The sequence below is a fragment of the Morone saxatilis genome, unplaced genomic scaffold (assembly GCF_004916995.1).
Source record: "Morone saxatilis isolate NCDOM2014 unplaced genomic scaffold, NCSU_SB_2.0 Contig20, whole genome shotgun sequence".
NCBI classification, from domain to species: Eukaryota; Metazoa; Chordata; class Actinopteri; family Moronidae; genus Morone; species Morone saxatilis.
The window spans coordinates 19,582,468-19,609,388 of NW_023339763.1; the positions used below are offsets into that span (position 1 = coordinate 19,582,468).

The 26,921-nt window shown below is 39.2% G+C and overlaps 2 protein-coding genes across 6 annotated transcripts in view; one reads left to right on the top strand and one right to left on the bottom strand.

The window, feature by feature from the left end:
• Positions 1-23,162, bottom strand: part of ncor1 (nuclear receptor corepressor 1) — a 50,504-nt gene extending 27,342 nt beyond the window's left edge. For 3 of the 5 annotated variants that reach the window (XM_035666220.1, XM_035666219.1, XM_035666216.1), the window contains exons 1-14: positions 23,015-23,162; positions 18,971-19,160; positions 17,023-17,117; positions 16,584-16,791; positions 15,096-15,278; positions 13,672-13,785; positions 11,922-11,978; positions 11,717-11,769; positions 10,913-10,979; positions 8,882-9,054; positions 8,059-8,149; positions 7,617-7,795; positions 7,350-7,404; positions 6,904-7,005 (exon numbers count right to left, since the gene is read on the bottom strand). In XM_035666220.1, the coding sequence (XP_035522113.1) occupies positions 6,904-7,005; positions 7,350-7,404; positions 7,617-7,795; positions 8,059-8,149; positions 8,882-9,054; positions 10,913-10,979; positions 11,717-11,769; positions 11,922-11,978; positions 13,672-13,785; positions 15,096-15,278; positions 16,584-16,791; positions 17,023-17,117; positions 18,971-19,081 (1,488 nt within the window). In that variant the 5' untranslated portion in view covers positions 19,082-19,160; positions 23,015-23,162. Of the gene's footprint in view, positions 1-3,787; positions 4,047-6,903; positions 7,006-7,349; positions 7,405-7,616; positions 7,796-8,058; positions 8,150-8,881; positions 9,055-10,912; positions 10,980-11,716; positions 11,770-11,921; positions 11,979-13,671; positions 13,786-15,095; positions 15,279-16,583; positions 16,792-17,022; positions 17,118-18,970; positions 19,161-23,014 lie in introns of those variants that run through there. The other 2 variants (XM_035666218.1, XM_035666221.1) reach the window with 2 other exon arrangements.
• Positions 23,163-23,371: 209 nt separating this feature from the next.
• pigl (phosphatidylinositol glycan anchor biosynthesis, class L) overlaps positions 23,372-26,921 on the top strand; it is a 12,761-nt gene continuing 9,211 nt past the window's right edge. Inside the window, exons 1-2 of the mRNA XM_035666223.1 lie at positions 23,372-24,034; positions 24,896-24,995. Coding sequence (XP_035522116.1) covers positions 23,695-24,034; positions 24,896-24,995 — 440 coding nt within the window. The 5' untranslated portion in view covers positions 23,372-23,694. The remainder of the gene's footprint in view (positions 24,035-24,895; positions 24,996-26,921) is intronic.

Genomic DNA, 26,921 nt, shown 5'->3' on the forward strand with positions numbered 1-26,921 from the left:
AAATTGAATTGAATTGAAAAATTGTACAACAGAAGATGGTCCTGAATAGTCTGCTTAAATATTCAGTTTGATAGCAGACAAACAGGTGAAAGGCAGAAATGGTATGGTTAGATTAGACTTCAAGCAGAATGATTTCCTAAAACTTAACAATGCAACAAATATAAAGACTAAAGAAAAACAAATAGAAGACATCCTTTGCAGATAGGTTTAAGGCTATGACATATTTTGATGATTACATCTTCACATTGTCCAGCATCTGCAGAAACATAAGAGACAGAGACAAACCACACTGCAGATACTGTTCTTTCATTCCAAAATGAAGAAATCTGGAGTGTGACCAGTGTGGTCTCATGCCTCATTTGTCTCAATAAATCCCTCAAAGAGAGAAAAGGGCTTGGCCATGACACTCATTATGAACTTTAAAACCACACTGTCACATATAAAAATGTCTAAAGAAGAGAATCTTAGTGTTTCAAGTAAAAAAAGGGGAGAGGTTGAGTTCAGATAGATACTACCTACAAGAGTTGAGTGAAAACATTCAAAAGTGAATTTTCAAAACAGGCCCAACAAGGGTGATTGAGGACAGAGCAGCATTCTTTATCATCACTGCTGGCGCGGTAACCACAGAAAGCTTCCTCCTGCCTGTTCCATGAAAGCGCTGTGCTGGAACAAGTCTGGCTATGCCAAGCCAAACATCCCATGCTGGTACCAGATGGGCCAAGGAATGTGCTTCACTCAATGGTAAAGGCAAAAGATATGGACTGAGGCAAAGAGAGGGAAGACAGGGGTACAACTAAAAAAAACAAACAAACAAACAAAAAAACGGGGTTGTGGCTGTCTGTCTATTTTACAACAACATGGTTCTGCACATAAGGAGTCTGGCTGCCGTATCACCCTGTAAAGTCTGATACAGAAGTGCTTGACATCGCCACAAAAACAGGCAGTATGCAATTAGAATTAGTGGCTGCTCTAGCCAGAGACAGCCAATAATCAGAGGGGATTTTGCCTTCTACGAGTGGAGATGCATGACTGATCAAATCTACAGTATCTGAAAGAAAATGTCATGTGATGAATTCTCAAGTTTACCCTTCATGTCCCTTAAATCTATTGCTGACAAATCAGTAAAAACTGATTCATGGTTGATGTCAGCTCTGCTAGCTAGTCTTATTTGTCAGGACTTTTGCTTACAAATTACTTTTGCAATGACATTTTGCTGGGGATCAGGGCTCTTGCCAGAATTTAAGATTGATATGATGTTGCTGTCTACAATATTTCAAAAGTGTGTTAACCCATGTTAGAATACTGCGTGCTAACAGCATAGGAATATTCACAGCAACAATATTTTGGAAGTGGTATGATGGTCTACAGTACAGTATGATGATGTGGCTGCAATGTTTAGTTCTTTTCAGGAAAGACCTGCAGATTCGGAGCTCAGATTGCAGCTTGATGTATGCAGAAAGGACCACGTCAAACTTGGACTGGGGCTTAAACTCTTGACTCATTTCCTTCCTGCAGTAGTCTGCAAAGCATGTTTTTGGCACTTGACAATTCAGAGACCTTTTTGCAGAGGAGACCAGTCTGTTTTAGAGTTCTTCTCCCCATACACGTCCTTCAGTGAGATGGTGTTCTGGTTGGGTCAGGGAGCGCTTGTGTTTGCTTTGGAGGTGGTCAGAGAGCCGTGGCATTCCTGCCTCTTCTCCCACACTGCGTAAAGAGCCTCTACACAGATGTTCTCCAAAAGTCAATGAGGCCCTGTGGTTCTGTGGTTCTTCAGTGTTTTTAAATGAAGCTCTTTCCTGACCTAGCTTGAATATTTTGAGAGTTTTAATTTCTCCCCTCTTTTGCTGATTCACAAGTGCTGTTTGATTTAGGAAATGACAGAGCCACAAGTCAATCTTCCCTTTCCTACCACAGAACTTAGGCCACCAGATGAATCTCTCACTCTTGCTTCAAGCTATTTCACTACAGGAATAGGAAATGAAAAATGTACTAAATTCTTTCTATGCATCACTTCTATCATTGCAATTCATTACAGTTATTTCCATCATCCACTGACACAATTACAATCAAATACATTCCAGTAATAGAATTATATAAAAAAGGAGGAAAAAGAAAAGAATAGGAAATAAATGTAAATGCACACACTGAACAGCGGTGTTTTATCCCATGATATAGAGCTGGCAGTAATTTTGGATACAATTCTGACGGTAACATTAATGACCAATGGATCATGGTACAACAATTTACTGTGAAATATGACTGAAAAAGAAAAAAGAAAAAAAAGGTAAGAAATATCAAGCATTAGCCACAGTTACCCTGGTTACTGAGAGCTCTGCAGGGGAAAACTGATAGGCGCTACAAACCAATGAAATCTGTTTGACTGCCTGATAAACTTTACTGCCAAGCAATTAAGAAAGGGACACTTAAGGAACATTTTGCCCTTATGGACCCCCAATTGCAAAGAAGAGAGCTGTATAAAGAGCAGACTCATGCATATTTGCCCACCACGTGTGATGCTGTAGAGATGTAGAGATGTTAACTTACCCCTGCCTACTCTATTCCACAAGCTTTACTTTGCCAACCAGAACAGGAATATTATCTCAGCAGCACCTTCATAGATTACAACATTTTGCTGCATTAAATACTCAAAAGACTATCACTACATTGAGCTTCATGTTAAATTTTTAAACTTGTAGCACAACTGCACATAATTCACATTTTTCTTTAAATGTTGATATTTTATTTATCTTCCACTCTGGCATTTTGACACATTCTCCATACTTCTGTGAGTGTTCTGCTCTTCTAAAGAAGACTTCTAAAGTTGTGTTAAAAAGTTAAGCAACAAAACATGGCTTTCAGTACAGGTGTTTTTTGTACACCAGATGTATAGAAACAGTCTAGTACAAATACTAGCAAAGCTGCATAAAGAAAAAAATATGAAAGTGTTCTTTTACTGTGATGTATCGTTAAGTTGTTTTTAAAGGTGAAGATGCTAGCTTGATATACAGATGTTTTTGCCAGAAAAAAGCAATATGAGCAAGAAGACACTAAGACATGACCATGTAGTCAAGGTGCAACTTCTACTTTTGAAAATAACCAATGGAGTGGCTGCAGACACAGTTGGGGGTGTATCCTGTGTACACTTCCACAAGTACTGTGAGTACCAAGTGATTGTTGTCTTCTGCTGTGTGTTCACAAACCGAGTCAGAACATTTAAAATCAGAAACACAGTTGTTAAGATGACACGTGGGACATATACTATATATATATATATCATTATGTAATCATACATAATACATACTACATACATACACACACATATACATATATATATAAATACACACATATACACACACACACACACACACACACACGTTTAAAGTACATTTGCTCAAGGAATGTTATACAGCTGTCAGTGTGTCTAACGTCTAACACTCTCTGCACTATAAAATATGAAATTAAAAACTAGTTCCTACATTTTGTCTTGGCAATATTCCCTACGCCATAGCATAAATACATATGTACATGCATTCCACAGAGCCTTTGCTTGACAGTTACATTAAAACCATGTCTGCACATGTCCTAGAAAAACTACCCTAAAATAGCTGAGTTTGACTGCCTACAAGCCTCAAGTAAATATGTAGGCTAAGAAGCAAACTGCCCAAGCAACAGAGCAATAGAAAATACGACACAGACAAAACAAGAAGATACAAGACAAGGAAATAAACTGAGTGAGAGTGCTATCAGCTAAAAAGCACAAACCGTGGTTTCAAAGCTAGTGACATACCTGCAAGCTCATTTGCTGGTCATAAAAAACCCTTTGCTCTGCTGTGAGCCACAGCTTACTGGTGTTGCAAATGTGAGTTTACCCTCCAGTACTTCCATAGCGGTAGAAACGGTAGCAGTAGAGGGGCAGGACAGCACCATAGCAGAGCTCCTTAGAAGGGCTGCCGGGCCACGGCACCGCCGCACATATTCCGGGAAAGCGTGTCATCAGGCCGCTTAAGCCGCCCAAAGAATTGTCCATCTCACATGCACGCACTAATCTATGCAGGGTCACTCAAGGTAATCCCTGCCGAGCACTCCTCTTTGATTGGCACTCACAGCAGCACAGTGAGTTTTTTGGGCCTGTCAGATGGCTGGGCTGTACCAACTCATCTCTTTCAGAGAGGGGTGGATTTCTCTGTGTCTCTCTCAGAGGAACAGAAGAAAGAGGAAATGGAAAATGAAAAAAAAAAACAACAGCACACATTCAGCGGATAGGCTGCCAGCGCTGACTCTGTCTCGCTGAAGGTTTTTTCACTCAGTTTCACTCACTCGCCCTACATTCCACTGCTCTTGCTTTTGCTCACTCTGTCCTCTTCCTTCCCTCTCTAATGACTCACTCTACTCACTCAAACTGCAGTTGTTAAGTCACACCAGTAGCTTGGAAATCCACTGCATCCTGATGTGCATTACTCCTAATTCTCAGCAACCACAAGATAGTTTGAAAAAAGCACTGGAACCATTTCAGCAACTGACCTGAATCAAGACGATGATAGAGACCATACACACTTAAAAATATACCAAAAATATATGTTTTCATGTATTCAAATCCCCCCAAGTGTAAAAACAATATTGTAGGAAGACAGAGATAGCATTTCCTCAATCCACTCTTATAAGCTCACAAGCTGTCAAAACAAAAATACATTTTCTCTCTCTGTGTCACAGAAATGGACAAGTCCTCTCTCCTGGTGGGTCCATACTATGAATACTATAAATTAACAGGCCAACTAGAGGTGAATTAAACATGTAGTAATTGTACCAGTCACTTATTGAAGTAAGAAGAACCATCTTTGTGTTCAAGATGTAAACATGAACTCTTGCACCCTCCAACTCCTCCTATGTACAGAAACAGTCTACAATCAACCCACTGTGTTACACAGCAGATGTACTCGACACAGCGACAGAATGTCCTGTACAAGAACTGTGGCATCAGTGAAGTAGGGAAAAGCCCACTAAGGAGAAACCATCCACCAGAATGAGTGGAATTAATATTTAATGCCACTAGGGTTGCAAGAAGGTGCATCTTTTTGGTGGTGCGCGACACAAATTACATAAAGCTCTGAACTGAATCTGTGCACAACATCATATCCCTACATTTGTCCCTTTGTAGCTTTCACTTTGGCATCTACAAAGATGACATTCCAGCTTTGACAGTGATTGCATACTTATGCTTTAAAGAAAGAGGCAGATCCAGTGTCTCTATGCTTGATACTGCGACAAATAGATCTTCATGGAGCCACAAGCAGCAGAGACAGCAATAGGATCAAGCAGATGGTCACGTCTCAAAATGTATCCAACTTCTTTTAATTATTATAAAAATATGAATTTATGTGACTTTTCTGCATCATTTGGCTTTTGATTTTTGTGAAACTGTGTTGTGACAGTGCTGTAGGGGCTTGTGTATGCTCCTTTTTCTTTTACATTTGTTGTATTACTACATATTTAATAATTAAAAAGAAAGAAAATCCTATTGCCACAATACACACACGTTTACATAATTTGCCAATTGGGAGTGTGTGTATGTGTTTCCATATGTTCTGACTGTTACCCTAGCCTGACCTTTTGTCTCCACTGTGTAATCTCAGTCTATAGGATCAGAACACAGTAAATAGTGTTTTCCCATACCTTATCTCTCTCTCTCTCTCCTTCTCACACACACCACCACACACACACACACACACACACCAAGGCATTTTGAGGATACAACATTGTTAGATAGTTAACTACTGTTACAGTCCACCAGTGCAAACACAATTTATTCATTATTAATGTACGACATCCAGAGCTAAGCGGCCCTATGACCTCACTGCACAAGTTGCATAGGGCCCCACAATGTTTACAACTTCAATGAGAAGGAATGCAATGGGAGACCTATTCTTCTAGTCACGAAAAGAGAGATAAAAAAAAAAAACACCATGAGAGTGAACAGCGAGAACAGCAATCCGGTCTGTCTGTCTTGCTAAAAGCTGGGCAGTGCATCTTTTAGTCTGTCTATATCTTACTTGCGGGCCAGCCACTTCCAGGGCTGCGTTCTGTGACTTTGCGCCTGAGAAAAGTGAGAATTAAATAGAACTATTTATTACATTTGATAAATGCTAGCAGGCAATGGTCTTTCTAAATTTGCTGCTAGTTTATCCTCTATAAAAAGTGTGGCCTCTGCAGGTCATCAGGCTCAGCTGTACATTGGCAGACTTGGTTCAACTTTCATCGGGCTCGAGACTTGAGACTTTCATGAGACATTTTCATTATACCTGAACATATTTTCCAGAATGTGTGCAAATTTGTATAATTACATACTCTTATTTAATCTTTATTTGACTGTATTTGAAAGTATACATATTATATCTTTTACAGATAACGCTGCAAACAAGTCATATCACAATAATCCAAGGGTTGCTTTCTCAGGATTAAAGAAAAAGTGGGGAGCGCACACTCTACTTCCTGTTTTGCTCTGACCCATTAATAGCACCAGCAATGTAGGGACCAAATACATGGCACCTTATACTAGAGAGAGGTGTGGCACATATCTGTGACATACAGTGTGATATATGTGGTAGACAAGCTGTATATCTTGCACACACAAAATGAGCCGTCAATCTGACGAGGAGACATTAAAGATGAAGCAGGCGAGGCAAACGAGTCAGACAAACCCAATGCTGCCAACTCAGCATGTGAAACAATCACACCTTACAGCCACCTGACAGAGTTAGAAACACAGTTGAAGCACTGCTCTTCTTAATTTAAACTCAAATTGAACTTATGAGTCTTCATCTTTAATGGTCCGAAGACAAAGAAGGAATCAGCAGCTTGTTAACCACAGTGGGAACAAACAGATACTTAATAAAGTCTCAGGTTTACCTGGTTCCTTCCTCTCCGTCTTCCATAGTTTCGCCTCACCAGCGTCTTGTAGTTGTGGTTCTTTTTGGTCAAGTAGTAGTAAAGGACACAGTCAGCAACACACTGAAACAAGAAATGACACGTTATTATGAACACAAAATGCAAAAGTTGGAGTGGATATGTGTGTACAATGGATGAAAGATTATGTGATCCCACAAAATGCAGAGTTTTTAATATTTCTGTTCAACAAAACAACACTTCTCTATCTTGTACACAAAAGACCAGGACTCATTGTTGTTAAGGGTCTTAAAACAAATGCTTAAATAATCACTGCATTACATCCTGTAGGACTCAATTACAACATTGTAATTTCAAGTTTAATTTCAATAGTCTCTTGTGTTTTTGACTTTGCTGTCTGACTGTCCTGTTATTTATTATAAATGTATAAAGTACAAGCAGTAGTTTACCTTTCTCTCTAGATAAGAGGCAATCAGGCCAAAGTTCTTGGGGTGTTGGACAAACCTGGAAAGAGATGCCAGTCATTATTCATGTGCAAAAACCAAGAATATATAATATAAATAAATAAATAATAAATATATATATATATAAGTATATATAATATATATAAGTCCAAGGTGGCACTGAGGTCTATAAATCACATCTGCATGGGAGACTTACAGGGACACACGGTGACCCAGACATCTTGTGACAACAACAAAACAAAAACAACTCACTTTTCCTTAAATATCTCCTTTTCGTGTTCGGTCCAAACATTCATGAACTGCCGGGCTTTGTACACCTTCATTGGGTCATCCATCAGGCCGTTCATGTTGATAAACTTCACTCGCCTCTGCTCAGAGTCGTACATCATGGGAGGGATGACTGACAGCTGTCTCATCTGTTTCTCGTTGTTCTGTGGAAAGAAGACAGGGTAAGTGGTCACAGTTATTTAATTACAGAACACTCTCCCTTGTTTAATAAACCCTCTTTCTGCTCCTTGCCTTTGTGTCTTATGTAGATTATATGTAGGACGGTGTAGTTAAGTAAAATGCGACAGATCTCTTCCTCTTAAAAAAAAAAAAAAGAAACACATATATTTGGACTGTTGTCACCTAGCTATGTAGTTTCAACACCTACACTGTAATATATTTAAAATGCACTCCAAATAGTACCCACCTCCTGCTCAGAAAGGCCATCTATGATTTCAGAAATCTCATGCTCGCTTCTTGCAATTGTTGCAGACAGGCCTGTCCCTCTTTGTCCAACCCTGTAGAAAATAAACAGACATGGTGTGTTACAAATGTTACACATTTATTTCAAATATGCCGGTAAACTTGTCTGCCATGTAAAGAGAAAATACGTTAGGTTGCATTATTTTCAGAAAACACACATACAGCTCGCTGGGATAAGAGACACATATTGTGACATTCTGCCTAATATATACATACCACTGACGGTGCCATGCATAACCAGATATATGTTAGTTGTTATCTTGCACTTCACCTGTCAGGTCAGTAAGTTATGGATGATCGGTGTATCTTGGCAAACTAGAAAGTGGACAAGTCATTTAACGTAATGTGACACAAATCAACAAGCTAAATTTGTGTGGCTCAGTCCGATCCACTTTTGTTGTTTCCTATGTACAGAGCCAGCGCTGTGACACACCGAGCAGAAAGCTAGCAGACTATGAGAAGATATTTTCTGAATTTAACAGAAAGTGTACTGGATTAGAATCGCATTCCTTAGAATAGTTTACACCACCTTTAATCTCCTTCCACCAGCCAATTATGTGTCTGTATTAGAGCTTCTACAATTACTCAATTAACTGAAATTTAATATGCAACCATTTTCATAAGTGATTCATTTCTCAAGTAATATCTTGTTTAGAACTGTTGGTAAATAAAATTGGGCATTTTCAATATGTGAATTTGGGCTCACAGAAATGGCTATGAGCATTTTGATCCCCATTTCATAACCAGTCACTGGTAGAGACCATTACCTCTGGAAGCGCTCCTGTTGCTCTCTTTGCTTGCGGATCTCAGGGAACTGCCTTTCATAGTACTCCCGTGTCCTGCTCTCCTTAGCTTTGCGTCTGGGGTTGTTCTCCATTCGCTCCACCTTCTTCTCCCACGCTTCCATCAGCTGGTCATAGCGCTGGCAGATCTTCTGTTCCTGTGTACACAGCATGGAAAATGCTACATCAGGAGTGGGCGTCCATCACTACAGTAATGCCAAAAGAACTTAATGCCAATGCAATGAGCCAGAAGATCCACATGGAATACATATATCAGATATTATGAGGGAGCTGATATTTTCACATTTCCAAATAACATCTACACTGTATTCTTAAACCACTGACTGAATGCAAATTAACAGCACATTGAGATCTTCTGTTGCTATGCAACTCCAGGATAGGTTATTTAAAATAAAAAACTCTCATACATAGTGTCCTGATCCCAAATGAGCACAGTTCAGATACAACATGTGCAATGGTCAAGAAATTCTCAGTTTTCTGATGAAGCAACAGATAGAGCTCAGTGTGCAGTAGATGTGATCTGTTGCTAGGTCGCTGTGTGGAAGAGAAAAAGAAGATAATGGAATGGAATAATGGAAACAGAATAACTCAAATCTAACCATCAGACTACCTAGCTGAACATGAAAAGTATCACTTCATGCTTAATTTTGTAAATTTGTACACCTCTCAGTAAAATCAGTGTGGCAATTTATCTTTAAAAGAAGAACATGAAAACAAATGTAAATCCATTTGCAGACGTTCTGCAGAAACTAAGTGAGAGCAGAGTTAATGTTGCCTAATTCTGTGTCCTGATCCAGGCACAGTTTGTTCTGATGCAACTAGCCTACTTAAAAATAGCTTATTATCAATTATCAGCTCAATATGTATTTATTCAGATTTATTTACAATTGGTCTGGTAAATTATATTTCTAGAGGAGAAATGGCAAAAACTATCTGGTTTTTATTGGAAAAATCAACATTTACTGCACCAAAAACCAAACTAATTTCCTGGGGTGTAAGAGTTCAAATGTTGAGTGAAGATATGGAAAGACTCCTGTACTGGGAGGACAATACAGCCTAATTTCCACTCTGCAGCGAGCAACAAACAATTCACCTTCCTCTCGGCATGAGGCCATGTGCACTCTGCCATTGTCCAAAAGGTTTGTCTGACCCTGACATGGAACAGCCAGAGAAAAGTAGGACTCACTGAGCTATTGCAATAAAAAGAAAGAGCCAAGTGTTTCAACATGAGGTGATTCTGAAATATGTAAATCACTGGTTACTGATAAGAAAGACAGAGACGGTTGTTTGGCCAGCGTATTTCCCAGATCTGTTCTTTGATGTGACAATATTTATTATTATACTGCACATTAAAGCTGTTCTTGGCCCACACAATACTTTTCAACAAACAGGGGAAATCAGGGCGTTTCCTGTACTGTAAATACATCAGTGCATTATTTTTATTAGCCATGCTAGCAACGTGGCTTTAGGGATGGCAGTGTCGGTCAGTCAGTTCACCACTTTGGCTAAGATTGAAATATCTCCTAACTCTTGGATGGATTACCATTAAATTTTGTCTATATTAATAGTCCCCAGAGAATAGCTGACTGACTTTGTTGATTTGGTAACTGTCCCTACAGTACCAGCATTAAGTTGACATTTGTGATTTTTAATGAAATAGCTTAACAAAAAGTAAACATAAGTATGCAGTACTAGTGGTTCAATTTCTAATGGGTAATAATAAAACTGTGTCGTCTTTGAGCATCTAAGACTCAAACTGTCTCATGTCTGCCTTCTGCATTTTAAGCAAGCAAAAATATTAATGTTAACATAAAACAGGGAAGATCCCATGTATCAAAAGCTTTAACGTTCCCAATAATATTTCCCTGGTCATCTGAGTGCAAGTGACTGTTACACTGACTATGGAAATGGGTGGCGCCACTAATGTGGTGTCCAGAGCACTGACACAAATACCTGGAACTTCCACCATGCTTTCCTAACAGCGGGGACACTTACCCTTTGTTTACGAGCGTGATTCCTCCTCTTGAAAAACAAAATCAGCTTCTTCCTCATGACTTGATTGCTAAAAGAGAACAGCCATTATTCAGTGACATTAAAATATTAATATGTTCAATGGCAAAATGATTGTGGCACTCACACATTAAAAAGTTGCACAGCACATTAAAAAAAACGTAATGCCCTACTTGCTTGTTAGCTCGTTCAAGTGTACATTTGCAATAGTTCTTTGAGTGACAGAGCTTGATATATCTTCCAACCCCCCTATCAACGGACATATCATTGTTTATTTTTACTGTGGTACGTACAAAATACTGGGAACTCTTCTGACACTTGATTGTGTCTGTGGGGAGAGAATAGTGAGAGCTGACCCTGAGAGTGTGGCCTGTAGCGCAGATTCACACAGAGGTGGTCCTGATAAAGGAATGAGCCAGATGGGCTGCTTTCATGGTAGACAGTAGACACTGATAGGAGTTTGTTCCTAGACAGTCTGGCCTTCAACCCCCGACACATCTCTGCTTTAAACACACCTAACGCAGACACAAGTTCTTTCACTTCCTTTCTCAATCACTCTCCTTGGTGTCAGTAGGGCAACTCAAACGGATGACTCAGCAATCAGATTAGACAGAATTATCAGCTGGGTTTATCTTGCTAAGGTCAGTATTACCTGCAACACTTTGCAACAGCTGACATGGTTCCTATCCTGTTAGTCTGATAAGCATCATGTCTGCTACAATGTTCTTGCACTGTGCCAGCTGACAGATGTTTATGAAATTAATCTATGGAACAAATGTAGATACTCACGTCTTGATGTTGTCATGGTAGACCTTTGTGTCTGATGGCTGGTTGTACAGGGGCTAAGAAGGGAGAAAGCAGACCAGGAATAGGCAGTGGATTAATTATTAGCTACTAGGCAAGCAGTAATATCTAACTTGCCACTGAGCTAAGCATTACCTCTTCCTCAAAGCTTATGCAAGAGCAAAAAATATTAAACTATTAAAAGACATACCAGCTCAACCTTAGGACCAAGACCTTCCAGTATTTTATGGGCCTCTTCAGCTTTTTTCTAGAAAAAAAAGAACAAGAGTTCATATCTTAATTAGAATGTCTACAAAAAATAAAGAGAAACAGCAAGTTGAGCATTTCACCTAGAAAAACTTCCCATCAGGTGTTTAATACTATGTGTGGGTTATACATGGGCTATTGTTTGTGGCTACAGCATGGAAACTAGCTAAACGTGGCAATAAATGTAACACTAAAACATCTGACCATTTTAAGAGACTTTTTTTGTTTTTTTTGTTTATTAAGTTACTGATTGAAGGTGTGATCTGTAGACAACAATTCAGAAAACCATAAACTTCAATAATAACCGTAAGTCCTGAATAAGGGCACAGGCATTCATGCACAAATTAGCATCTTCTCTTCGCATGGAGTTCAACTTTGACTTTGACCAGCAAAGTATCTGCCTCAACCAAAAGCAAAGAGAAGTGTGTGGTTGACCATGCGCATTCGCCTCAGCAGGCATATTTGTGCCGTGCCCTAAAGACATTTTTAGATGCATTTAATTTGCTCTTTAAGTATATTTAAGCAGCTGCACCTGCCTGAAAGGGGAGATACACAATATAAGAGAAAAAGAGAAATAAAAAATAAAGGAAAGAATGTTCCCCTGCAGTATAATCAATAGGGTTAGCAACAACAGTTTTCCTGGATCAGTGCAGACTGTCAGCTAACTGTGCACTGGAGCAGCTTTGCGGCCTAAAGGGTTAATGGCTGACTGAGAAGGAAGGCGTGTCTCAGCACTCTCCTACCACAACATTGTCTGACAGACATGAACTACAGTGACCTCCACAAAGACACACTCACTTCCCTATTGTTCAGCTGGAACACAGATAATGAGGCCTGCCTCTGCCCTTGACTTTGGATTTAATGCACTGTATTCTTAATTCATTAAAAAAATAAACATAAATAAATTTAGAAATATGACAAAATTACCATGCAGTACAAACATTACTTTCTAACCCTACAAAACCACGAGACATTCCACCGTATTCCAACAGCAGACACGCTTGAATATTATTTCAGAAAATTAAAACATTGCTATGCCAAATTCAGTTTTTTTTGACAGGGGTGGGGATACTTGAACATTCCAGCCATATCTTGCCAAGAACCGTACCGTGAAGACGTTCTGCTAACTCTGACAAAAACATTGCATTTCCCATAGCTGCTCCACTATAAAAGCTTCTCACTGGTTTTGCCAGCAGACCACTCAAAAAAGCAGCTGCAGCAGCAAGAAACATTCAGTTTGCATCAGTAGTAACTTAACACAGCTCAGATATGGCAGAAAGCCGTCAGTAAAGAGTAAAATAAGGCTGATATTTGAATGTACGAGGAGGCACGTAACAGTGAACCTAAACTCCAAACCAGAGATTCTGTTAGAAACTACAAAAGTACTGAGAGCGAAACACAGACACATATAAAGACACATCGGTTTAGCTTCCTTTAAGTAACCCCTGTCACTGGTTGGCTGTGGTTGCCATGGTTATGCGCTGGAAATGCATGTGTTCTCAGCTTAGCTAGGCTTCACACAATCTAAGCGGGTTAACTTGGCCTGTTGAAAAAACAAAGGTAACTTCTTCTAGCTTTGAGGATGCACAGAGATGATAGATAAAATAGCTGAAATTGTTTAGAAACAAACAAAATGACTAAGCAGATCCGATGCTTGTTGTTGCTGTGCTTGGTGTTTGCAGCAGACGACTAACCCTGTTCTCGTCGTAGATGATCTGGACTATGCTGCGGTGCTTGTGCTCCACTGGGGGAGGCGTCACTGGCTTTTCTGGCTCCACTGGCTTTGCCGCTTCTTCCTCCAGTTGTTGCTAAGAGACAACACCAACACAAAACATTATGACCAATAGCAAACACAAAACACATACAGAAAATACATGACCCTAAACACATGACATGAACTAAACATTTTGTATGGTTTTATCTGTATTTGTTTTCATATGAAATACATGGTGGAAAACACAGACGCATGCACGCCCATGCAGGCATTATCAGATGATTCTCTTCTCAGGCTTGTTCAAGTATAACTTTTTTTTAACAGAACTGAAGGGGTCTGCCTTTGAGGCCAATGCTGATGCTGGCAGACAAGCTGAACTGGTGAGTGTTTGGTAGGTCAATGTTTACAAGTTAAAGGTTATGTAAACTACCAGGTTACAGGGACAAGATTATGAGTTCCTGAAATACCTCAAATAAACAAATAAATCCCTGACAATCTTGGGAAATACACAAACTGAAAATCTGAGAAGAATTCTCTCCCAGAAAAGCTCAGCTTACATTCCTATCTAATGAGACGGAATTCCAAAAAAGACAGCAGGAGGAAAAAGGGCCACAAACAAGATTAAAAACAAGCTAATCAAGATAGATGAAAAAAATAAGCCTGTAGTTTTAGAAATTCAGTTTTTGAATTTTCTTATTAAGAAAAGAAATACAGTAGATGATATAGAAGCATCTTATAGCTCAGGTGAATTGCCTCAGACACTGTTGGTGCAGACGATTGCAACCTAGAGCGCTGTGCGCTGATTAAAACTCCACACCAAGAAGAACAGCAAGCCTGCAGGGATTAGCAGGAGCCTCCTCACTAACACTGAGCAGAGCCTGCTAACATTAACTCCAGAGACAGTGAACACCAAGTCTCTCAAGGAGGGAAAGAGGTCTGCTGGAAAACAATCAAAGCTAGATTTTGCCCCAGCTACAAATTAATGACTGAGATGACAACAACTTGTTACATTTGTCACTTCAACTGAACATTTCAGTCTCTTATTATCTTATTCCCTTTACAATACTACTATTTAAATTGTGGCTGGATTTAACTGTCAATAAATAAACTATTAAAATCACAACAGATACCTGAACACATCCATGGCAATATGCAAGTAAAATCCCTCCCTTCAGATACAGCCATGTCAAACCTGTTCTTTCAACTTCAAGACCTTTACAACTTCTGCTTTTGTGGTGTACAACAACTCCTCATTGCTGCTCTAAAATTACCATCACTTCAGCCTCTCGTGGGTTTGCTTAATTATAATAGCAAGTGAAATTGTTTCTTGTGCCAAGTTTTCTTACACAACATCCATTGTGTTTGATACATGTTCAGAGACAAAGGTTTGACTAAATAACTAACCTGCTTTTTCTTCAGCTTGAAAATCTGCTGCTCCACTTTAGCAATCTCTCTGTCTACACGGTCCATACTCTGGATCAGCTCCTCCTTGGATAGTTTGGAAGGAGAAGTGTCCTGCTCATCTCCCATGTGTAGCGTAGGTCCACCAGAGGACGGGGACTCCACTTTGACGGTGTACTGAGACTCCTGATGAAAACAAAAAGGTTCATTCAGTTTGTTAAAAACTATAGATGTGTACAAGATCTGTACAAAAGAATGATTTTGTCCGGTCCAAGCAAACATTTTCTGCAAAACGTCAAAAAACCCCAGTAAGGCGGTTTCATAAAAGGTCCTACATTTTGGTGGAGGATTTCCAAATAGTATACAACACATACATTATAAATCATAGAGAAGTCAAAAGATATTTTTCATTATGGGGAGAGGGCTATAAAAGTTCACAAGTACTGTCATCCATGGTGTAGTAGTTGAATAGTACACAGTCAGTGTCACCTCACTTAGTTTGTAGTCAAACTAGAATTAGTGTGGTGTCTCCGTCAACCAGTCAAGCTGCAGTTTACCACTTAGAAGGAACTAAATAAAACAGTGTATTTGTTGGCTAAATGGAGGTTTTCACTATATTGATGATACATATGTATAATTCCAGTGAATATTTATAATACATGTACTTGATTATAATATAAAGCTGGATTCTTATATAGAGTTTAGCTATACAAAAACTGGTGCTTTTGTTTTCTCCATTTTTAGATGCTACGGCTCTACGGTGAAACTCACTCACAGGATCATGATTAGCTAGGCATGTTCTAATACGTTGTTTGCAGTCACATGATTTTGATGATGCTCGAAATTCAGAACAAGGCAATAAATAAAAGGCAGAATGGATTAGAGGGAAAGATAAAAGCCAGTCATTGTTTACTCATTGTGCCATCTCAGTCGACACGTGTGAAATCTAGAATTGCCCAGTTCATTCTTAAACTATGGCTAAAAACCTATTTTATTAAAGTCACAATGACCTTTGACCTTTGTGTCAAAACCAATTCAGAGCCCGCCCAACTGTGAAATATGGGCACAATCTCCCCTTCTGTTCCCAAGTTATGAATTGAAGTTGCCCTTTGACTTGTGGGTTAAACTTAACATTGTTGAGTCCCATTAAACATCCGTGTGACATTTTGTCATAATTACAGCATCAATTCCTGAGTAATGGGCAAAAACCGGTTTTGTTCGGTCACAATAACCTTGACCTTTTACCATCAAATTCTAATCAGTTCATCCTTGAGTCCAAGTGGGTGTTTGTGCTAAATTTAAAAGACTTTCATTAAATGTCACGCTCACAAGCATGGCCCAGACAGACATACGGAAGGAAGAAAGGCCTTACGGACAGCCTGAAAGTCTAATGCCTCTCGCCACAGCTGTCGCCAGCATGATGGCATAAAGAGGACAAAATCAACTGAAACCAAATGTGAAACCAAAAGAAAGAGGAGGAACAAGGCCCACCTTTTTTACCTCCACAGTTGCTCTCAGACTGTCCTGTACTGAATGGGTTAAGGGCAGGACAATACCCCCAGCTGTGGGAGGGGTGCGGGTGATGTGGGACTCCGCAACAGTCTCCATGCGAGGGCGTTTAGACTCCAAGGCCTCATGCTCAGACTGAGCTGAGATGGAGTGAAACTGCTGTTCGTAACCATGGCGTCTCTCTGGAGGCCTGAAGAAAAGAAGTAAACAAGAAATTTACAGACACATCAGAAGCTACATCCGGTTGTCGAGACGTATGATCTGGGAACAGCATCCCTGAGGGAGCGAGAAAGGAAAAACAACTCTGCATTACAGACCCTAATATTAAAAGAATTTAAAAACTCCCACTCTGGATGTCCTGATGAGTGTGCACTTATCCTTTGTCAGATATTTAGGCAGTAGGATGGAGTGAAGCCCTTACCTTTCAGTTCCAGGGTGGAATTCAGACAGTAAGGATGGTCTTCTCCGACCCTGAGGATCTTGCATGTGAGTCCGATAGTCTGGGACGGTGAAATCCTGAAGGCAAGACGTACACACCACACAAAACTTTAAAAAGCGATCTGATCAAGGTCAAGGGGGGTGGGGCGTGTCAGAAAACAAAAGAAAAAACAACCACATCATGGTTACCTGGTACACCTATAACAATGCACTTCACAGATGCCAATAGAGAGGCAAAGTCCTACACCGTCATTTTTAACGTCAAATCCCTTTCCCCTCAACTTGCACAAGTAACTACACTGATTGTGTATTGGGCTATGTTAAAAGCTGTCTAAGGGGTGTCCTGGTGGCCTACGGGTTTAAGGCACTGACAATTTAATTGCAACATTGCCAGTTCAAGTCCGGCCAGGGATCTTTTCATCGTTTCATGTCACCCTCCATCTCACCCACCCCATTTCCTGTAAGCTCTATGCTCTACTCAATCTGATTAAGGCAGAATTCCTAATGAACTCAGTGGGCATTTTATGAAGCTCTAAGTATAAGACAGACACAATGTCAGCATTTGAATGTCTAATTGTTAAATGTTAAAAACAAATCAACTGTTATCAACTTATGTCACTCTGTCACTAAAATAACAAGGTGCACACATTTATTAGCAGGTACAGGAGGAGAGGCTCATGTAGCTTCAAAACAGAATACCACAATATCAGAAGGATGAAAGAATTTAAAAAAAAAAAACACGTGTGGAACCAGCGCTTGCCCGGAAGTGAACCAAGACTTCCCCCCTCTTTAAAAACCAGTCAGTGCACAGTGAAATTATTGAACCAGTATCACTGCTGTTATCTGGCACAACAAAATGGATTTTGTCAATGTCAAGAAACTTGATTCAAAGCTTTTTAATACTCCAAAGCTTTTATCAAAAAGCTATTGGGTAAAGAACACACAAATGTTATCATCACAGTGTGACCTCCAAACAAACCTGAACAAGCAAATGCAGTTACAGGAAAACTCCAGTTTTTCCCCAGATTTAAGCAAACAATCCAAATCCCCAGAAATGTACTGCTGACAGTTTTCTGTGAAAGTAAGCTTCTAAGAAGTATGATAAAATAGCTAACAAACATTATCCAATATTCACAACAGTCAAATTAACATGCAACAGTAAAGTGGGATACAATTAAATACTATAAAACTTTATAGAGCTGCATAATTATGACTGAACTGAAAATCCAAAATATTGTATCACACTTATAAGCATTAGTATTTCATTTATTTAATTACATTTTAATTTAACATTAAACTAAGTAAGTCATAAAAATACATTTCCCTTAGAGGTTGTCTACGCAGGAAAATGGCTGTTACAGCTGCAGCAGAGTTTGGGCTGAAGCCACATCAAATATGGCAAGGTAGGCGGCGCCACCACCTCTAGCTCTTTTCCTGTATGAAGCGGGAAATCAGCGGGTACACCCAAAAGGCCTTGTTTCACAAATATCTCACTTCTGTCGAGATTGCCCCACAACACATTAATAGATTTAGTAAATAAACTATTGTTAGTCCCCTTAGCTTCAAATTTTACTTGCAATCCTGAACTTGAATTTAAAGTCTGAACCCAACTCACTCACAGCACACACATTCCTTAGCTAGAACCTAACATCCCTTTTGGTCCGTCTCACCAGAGCCCCAAATCACCAAGAAGAATCATCCTTCTTATTTCAAATGCTAGCCGGCCTCTTGCTTGCCACACATGAGCCTGTTGAATGACTTAGCAGACCATTTATGAAAGTAAAAGTAAAAGTACTCCTCCAACGTGCAGCTCAGATTGTAAAAGAGAACATATATAGCAATGTCAAACATACTCCTTAAGTTTTAACTAAACAAAGCTGAAAAAAAAAAAAAGTCTGCTCAACCACAACAATGCAGAAGGAAGGTTTTACCTGTTGGTGGCGCGTGCCAGAGAAGGTGTACTGGACAGAATGTGGTGGGTACCGGCTCTGCTCGCTGCTGAAGCTCCCCTGGCTGGGGGGGTAGCCCGAGCTACTGGACATCTTGGCTCAGTGCTAGCGGGCTGCTGCTGCTTCACGGATTGGAGATGTTAGCTAGACCATGGTCGGAGACACAAACCACCTGCACAGAAACATCATAGATATTTTTGGTAATATTTTTTTTTTTGGGGGGACTTGAAACCATGGCCACTGCAGCAAGCCTGGGTACATGGGATTGCCCCAACTGATTTTTCAAAGTCACATTTCAGACATTAAGATGAATATATTGATGCCTGTTAAATATCTTTATGTGTGAGAAATAATCTAAAAATTGACTAAGATGAATTTATACCAAGTTAAATTGACAATATTAGATAGTATGGTCAAAAGATACTGCATTTTAAGAGACCTGCTGCTGCAACATCAGGCAAAAAGTGTAGAACTGGAGCCATCACTGGTGGTCTATTAAGCATATGATATGCTATCAAGTCAGTATGCATTACATTAACACTAAACACAAGAGGGAGCAACACCTTTTATTACTTTTCTCAAGTATTACTGTGTTTCCATGCAGGTGGGTAAAGGCCTAAAGCACTACCCTGCTGACATCACCTCCTGCTGTCAGTGCAGGTAAAATAAGGTTAGAATCAAATCCAAAATACACCACTCTAAGCTCTTACTTCACCTTGCAGGGGCGTTAATATAAGGCTTTAAAGCCAAAAGAGCAAGGATGCTCTTGGAACAAGTCATACATAAAAAACAACTTGCAGCTGCAGCTCTGGAAAGCACCAAAACAATATTTCTGTGGGCGGAAAGAACAGGGGCCTGTTCTTTAAAAACGGATGGCTGAGTTAACTTGATTTGATTATTGACCATTTGTTATTAGCCTGTATTTTTCCAAAATGCATGTGGAGCTGCTGTCACATTAGAAAGCTCAAACATGCAAAAAGCAGGCTTATTCTGAGTCAGCTGCATTATCAGAGCCAGACCTTTTCAAATTCCATCCGTATATCAAACATTCAGATCTTCTCCAACCGTACCCGAGTATTTTTAGTTGTCTTAAGGTAATCTTGCCTTAATCATGCTAAAATTGGAAGAAAAAACTTTATGACAATGAACATTTTGTAGATAGGTTCAGTATAAGCATATGAGCACATACGTTTTTCATAGAATCATTATATGTTAATAAACAATTTAGACAGCATTATGCTTATTCAAAAAAGTTGCATGTGAATGTAATTCTCATGAAAAAAGATTATTAATCTTTTTTTAATGAGAAAATGCACTGCAGGATGTTGAAGAATCACCAGCCAAGGTGCTGGTTTAGTGACATAATAGAAAATACAATTCAATCAAATAAAACTGATACAACAACAACAACAACAAAACAATGCAAATGTAATAATATGTACTTCCATGGTCAAATCGAGAAGTAGTTTAGCTTACGATGAGCTTGAACAAAAGTGAGCTTAATCATAACATTCTGATGATTCTACATGTAAATTCAAAACAATGAAAACATTTTCTGAATTATGAACACATTTTTTACACATGAAACATGACAGAGTCAGATCGATGTCAATGTCATTTCTTACAAACGATCTGTTGCCTATTAAAGGGATTGGTAGGGTGTGTCATTTCATAGTTAGAATATTTTTTTGATTGGAAAAATTCCTGTTTTTAATTAAGGTTTGCTCTGTAGCTTTGGAAAAAAGGTGCCATCTCTAAGCTTACATGTCATGCAAGTCAAATGTTTTAATGCATTTAAACAAACATAGGAGTTGGATGGAAGGTAGCACATAACCAAGTAGTTTATTTTAGCTCTTATCATGTTATAGCCTGGATCAAATTAAGCAATGTACAAAGAACAGGACCCAGGACACAGCCAGCAGCCGCGCAGCACCTTCTGATGAACTTCTGCAAATAAACCAACTTGAAAACATACGTGATATCTAAGTATTCTGCAGCTAGTTAGGATTATTTATGGGTATCAAAAACACGCTACTAAACACACACAGAAAATTCTCTGCATGTTTGTTTTCTTACAAATATTACTGGATTTATTTATTTTTTGGTCCTTTGTGTCATTCTTCACAGGGAGCCATCACAAGTCCGAGCTCTTTGGGGCTTTCTGTGTCTGAGATTTACAGCTTCACCACCATGCCAAGACATGATGCTAACTTCAGGTTTGGAAAAGCTACAATCATTGCCACCATAACCAGGGTGGGAAGCTGTTATTTTATTTTTTCAGTCCACAGGCCACAGAGTTTGGTGGGTCCCACATTTTTTTATCCACTTTCACATTTTCAGAACTGATACTAAAAATATCATCAGTGTCTTGACAAAGTCACTGATGAAAAAACTAACGTGTCGCAGTCGGAGCAGCTGGTAAATGTAACTGCTGTTTTTGTAACCTTGAACTAAAGATATATTTTATACTGAAAATGTTCTATTTCAATGAGATAACATTGTATTGTATCTTATTGTAAACAAAAAAGCAGTAACAAAGGTTGTGTCCTACGTCTTCTACACAAAGCCGACCGCAGACTGATCGTCAATATGGTTCTTAACTGTATATGAGGCTCTCATTTTCAGCAGCACCTTTTGGCTTTGAGCCAAAACTAAGGGAGAACAAATCAGCTCGAAGCAAACTGTTACAGCAAGGAGCAAATGAAACAACAAAAGAAAAAGAGCACGCAGCAGAACTTCAGCTGCCTCAAAATATTACAACCTCATTTTTTTTTGTTTTCCTTTTACTGTCCCATTTCTCTAAACTGATTTAACTTGTACCTACAGTCTCTACTACCCTGAGTTGAATTTGATCAATTACTTGTTCTACTGAAATTGATAACATTGCTGAATGAAATAAAATCTATGCTTAAAAATGTTGAACTTGAGTTGTACTCTGAGGTGATGACCAAATGTTTACCAGTATGACTGACAGTCAATGAAACAGGAAATCTTTCAAATGCAGTCTTGTTCCTTTGGAAATCGTCTGTAATGCTTGGAACAAAATTGTAAACACATAATTTGCTCCTCTGTGTTCCCAATAAAAGAAGGAACAAACAGCAGACCTCCTGGGTTCAAGCTCATGTCACAGCATCCTCCCTGCTTAGCAAGACATTAAATCCGTGAATCGTTTTTATTATTACTCAAAGCAAACTGAGGAAGCAGGATAATATGAATATGCTCACATCAGAATCAGCTGTTTGTGAGCTGACTATCCATAACATGTTTCTCAGATTGTATCCCTGCTGTTGTGATAACATGCAAAGAAATCCATGATGGGACTCATTTAATGGACCTTTTCAAAATACATACTGTCCCATCTCTTTTAACATGGAGCATGAATGTAGATAAAAGAAACTGTGGCTACAGTACATACTGGGTGTTCCCCTTCCTCTGTCGTCAACAGTCTTTAATTGTATTTTCCGACGTGGTTTAAGGCATGCAATTTCATGTTATAAAAATGAACGTTGCTTCTGGTCAGCGTACGTCGTTTCACGATGAAGAGCTTGATAAAGTTCATTTCAGAAAGCCTTTACAGTGGTCTCTCTGATGATTTCTATGCGACCCCAGCAGCCATGACGAACTTCGTGGCCCCATGCACAGCCCAGCAGTGGGAAATACTGCTGCTGTGTGTTGTTATTGTTGTCTTTTAACACCATACTGTCATATAAACGCAATTGGATTTGTAGCTTATCTTGGGGGATGGGTCTATTTCCACAACAGAGAGCTTTTCCGGAAATGCACCAAAAACATGCACAATAATAAACGTCAACTTCAAAGTGTATGCTACGTTAACACCTGAGTGTGGTAACACGGCGTTTAAGATGTTGTTGTTGTCGCTAGCTAGCTAACTTAGCCTGTATTTCACCTTTGAATTCTCAACCACGTCGCCATCTTGCAAGGCAGATTTTCAGCGTAGACCGGGGCGCTTAAATAGCGTGCTAATTAGACATGTTGCTTTTATGCATGTTAGCGATTTGTACTCACCTCATATTTAGAAAATATACCGATGGGAGAGAAAGGTATCCCTGGGCAGAATTATGTGTCAATTGTTGATTGTAAATCCGCGGGTTATGAGCTGTGGACGACTAGGCAGACTGAAGGCTGCGCCGCATTTGTCGGTCGATGTCCTGACAGGGTAAAATAAACTGTCCCTACTCGGTTGAATACACAGAGTATTCTTACTCCTCAATAAATGTGTATGTACAGAGAAAACTATAATCTCCAGAGTGTAAAAGTAATCGGCTATTATATGAATCTTTTGATAAATACTTTTAAAAAATGAGTTTGGATTTTTATATACCTGCAAGGATGAGGCAGTGTGACAGCTAAATAGTCCCTCCAACAGGGTAATGGTCCTGGTGTTTGTCGTTTTCACTTTTTAGATACACACATTTCGCCTGATTTATAGAACTTTATTACACATTTTCCAGGTCATCTTTATTCAGATATGCCAGAAAATTACTCTGTATCGTATTTATATTTTTGTTCTCCTAATTTGTTGATTTAAACTCAAATAAACGAAGAAAGCAACAGGGACTCCAAGTGAATAAAATACATTATTGTGTGACTAAAAGTGGGCAGCTATTGCTTTGTTTGACTTGATGTGATACGTATTGCACCCTCTGAAGAATGGGTAACGTTAAATATCTCAGACAGACTGCATAATGTGTTTTTTTTACACGTGGAACCATTTGCATGTTAGACTTTTGTCCCTACACGGATTGTTTACGGTAACGGTCAAAATAATGAGTGTTTACCTGGCTGTCTTCATAGTTTTATCCTATTTGATTTGGATAAAATGCCTTTACTATCGACATCGGCGAACTTTAGTGAAGTCGCTGAAACGTGTCCTGAACGTTTCGTCGAGCAGAGACGCAGACTGCGCAGATATCAGAGCTCTGGTTGTTACTGCGCATCCGGATGATGAATGTATGTTCTTCGCGCCAACAGTCATACGACTCGTTCAGTTAAACGCCAGCGTTCATTTGCTGTGTTTGTCTGAAGGTACGGTGACAGCACTCTATTGTTTGCATATATAATGGTAGTAAGTCAGTGCAAAGTTAGAGAGAAAGATGAATGTCGGCTTGAATACATGAAAGTGAAACAGCAGCTCTCACAAAACAGTGCCATGGCTTTGTCAGCCATTGAGCAAAGCATCACATATATAGCACAGTGTCTGCATTATCAGTGTCAGGTTTAATGGTGTTTGCTATGGATAGAGCGACTGACTAAATAACTGACTGTATTATGCTGATAGATGCGGTGCCTTAAACTGCTTTTGATTAACCACGTTATTAATGAATTCATTAGTTTAAAATATTGTTGCTAATCTGACCAAAGAGAATCTTTTTTTGTGACTAAATCACTCTGCTGTTAACTGTTTTATGAGTTAAGAAAGTCAGTCTTGCTTTTTCCACTGGTGATTAGAAAGATGTCATAAGGCCAAGAGTTGTATTTGGATAAAATAGGAAAATCTAAGAAAGAAGGGTAAAGAAACACAATCAAATGATAAAAAAACACTTTGTGGTGTCCATCATCTTAGAACCCAAAATAATCAATGGTGACTTTGGTGAACTACAGGCAAGTATAAATGTAATCTTTAGAAAGGAAAAGCATCAACCTTTGTCACCGAACCCACTTAATTTCCAAAGGTGTTGTTGTTTGTAGTACTAATTTAAAAAATATGATTTTTTTTTCACATCTGTGCAGCACTTTATTCCATTTAGATCCAACTTAACTGATGTTTGAAGACTTATTACACAGCTAAAGAAAATATGATTTTTCAAAATAACTGATTTAGACCTGTATTTATATTTTCCGTTCATTATGATAATCTATAGCCTAAATTGTCCTCCAAATATACAGGAAACTACTACAAACAAGGAGCTCAGCGTAAACAAGAACTTCTCAACAGCTGTGCCGTGCTGGGGATACCAGAATCCAGAATCACCATAATAGACCATAAGTAAGCAACCGTCTGCACCAAATACACAACATGCAAATTGCAATGCAATGTGTTCGCACAAGAGTTTGCACTGTTGATTATTCAGATTTGTGTGTTAAACATGTTTGTTCACGTGCATTGCTCACTCTGAATATGATTTAATACTGAGGCTATTTGTTGGTTAAAAACATCACATAACAAAATGTACTTATGCCGCCTTCAGTTCAGGAGTCAGGTTCTCAGCATGTCTTTCTGTTGGAGCCCATCAGTCCCCTCCCCACCACCCAGTGTCTATCAGAACAAATAGAGAGTTGACCACAAATCACCCCCATCCATTCTCACTACAACAAAGCTGCCCTGATGTGTTACCTCTGGGTCACTGGGAAATAAATGAGATGACATGCGGCCTAAAATTCCTGATTATACGGCAGCTTTTAACAACAAAAAATATGATGCATGTTGCAATGTTTTTAGGCATTTTTGTGTAATGATATTACAGAACAAATTTAGCAAATTGTTAATATAGTTGTGATTAGTATTTTTTAATATTATATTATTATATTTTTAACAAAATAGCAAGGTTGCGCAGAATTCACAGGGATTGGTTGAATTTGCGTTACCTTTTGCGATCACAATTTCCTGGAGGGACTGATCAACCTGCTTGAGCAGTCACGATGGATTAATTAATAACAATGATTCCTAAGGGGAAATTGGATACATTTGGATGACTGAGGTATTAGTTGAATTATTATTCTTCACAACTAAATGAAAGTACAATATATTTTGGTGCAACACAAATACAGTCCTTCATTGATTAGAAGCCACTGAGCGAGGTAGTTTAGATTTGCTGAAAACAAGCCTGAGATGGTAATTTTGGGTTCCATACCAAAGTGTCTGTTTACGTTTTATTGGAGTTTCTTGTCTTGGCAATGTGTTAGCATATCCCAGAGGTAGAGGGTGAAATTAAGGGTGCTACTCTCTCCTGCCTGACGAGTTTCTTGTGGATTGAGAACAATTATTGGTTAAAAAATAGATGCACATTCCAGCTTTGTGACTGGAACATAACAGTTCAAAGAAAAAGAAGCCATGGACATTTTGGCGTTGTCGGCAGGATCACTCGTGTGACAGGACTTCGGACACTCATGGCTGAAGGTAAAGACTGTGCCTGGCTAGAGTCTGGGACTCTGACCTCAACCTCCCCTCCAAACTAGGGTAGAGAAGTGAGGGCCTGATGCCTGAGAACCGAAGCTCGCTCACCGCTGTGATCCAAAGAACCAGGTGGTCTAGACGACTCTGTCTTTCGGACTTTCACATACAAGAGTGTGTGACGGTCGCGTTGCAACCATTTATGGATGACTTGAATAAAACCTTAAAGAAAGACAAGATCATACTTTGTATGCTGTATTAAACAAATTGCCACCACAGTGGACAGACTTACATATGTCTAGTGGAGATAATAAAATATTTGTATTTTTGTCACCATGGAATGATATAAAGATGTATAGAAACAGCTATAGCTCTTTCCTTCATATCCATTGTCATTTCACATTTAAAGCTGTGAGAGAACTGGGAGCCAGAACTTCGAACTGCAAATTCTTGTGGAACACGCTCTTCTTCTGTTTTCTCCTATATTTTGTTGTTGATGCAGCTGTAAGACTCTCCAGGCTCTGGCTATTGGCAAGGTCAAGTTACAGAGAAAGCAGTGGTAAGAGGTGATGTAGAAAAGGAGGATTTTTTTTCCCCCTGTGGATCAATCCTGCAACTTCCCTTGAAAATGTTTTGAGTTTCTAAGAACCGCAGGGCTGCCTACATGTGAGTCTACGTGTTGGCTCACCAAGAGAGGCTGTATGAACTCTGGCACTAACCTGGAACTCAGAGTAATAAGCTGGCAGCCTGCCCAGGTTGTCTGCCCTAGAGAACATTGTTTGTGTGTGTGTCTGTGTATAA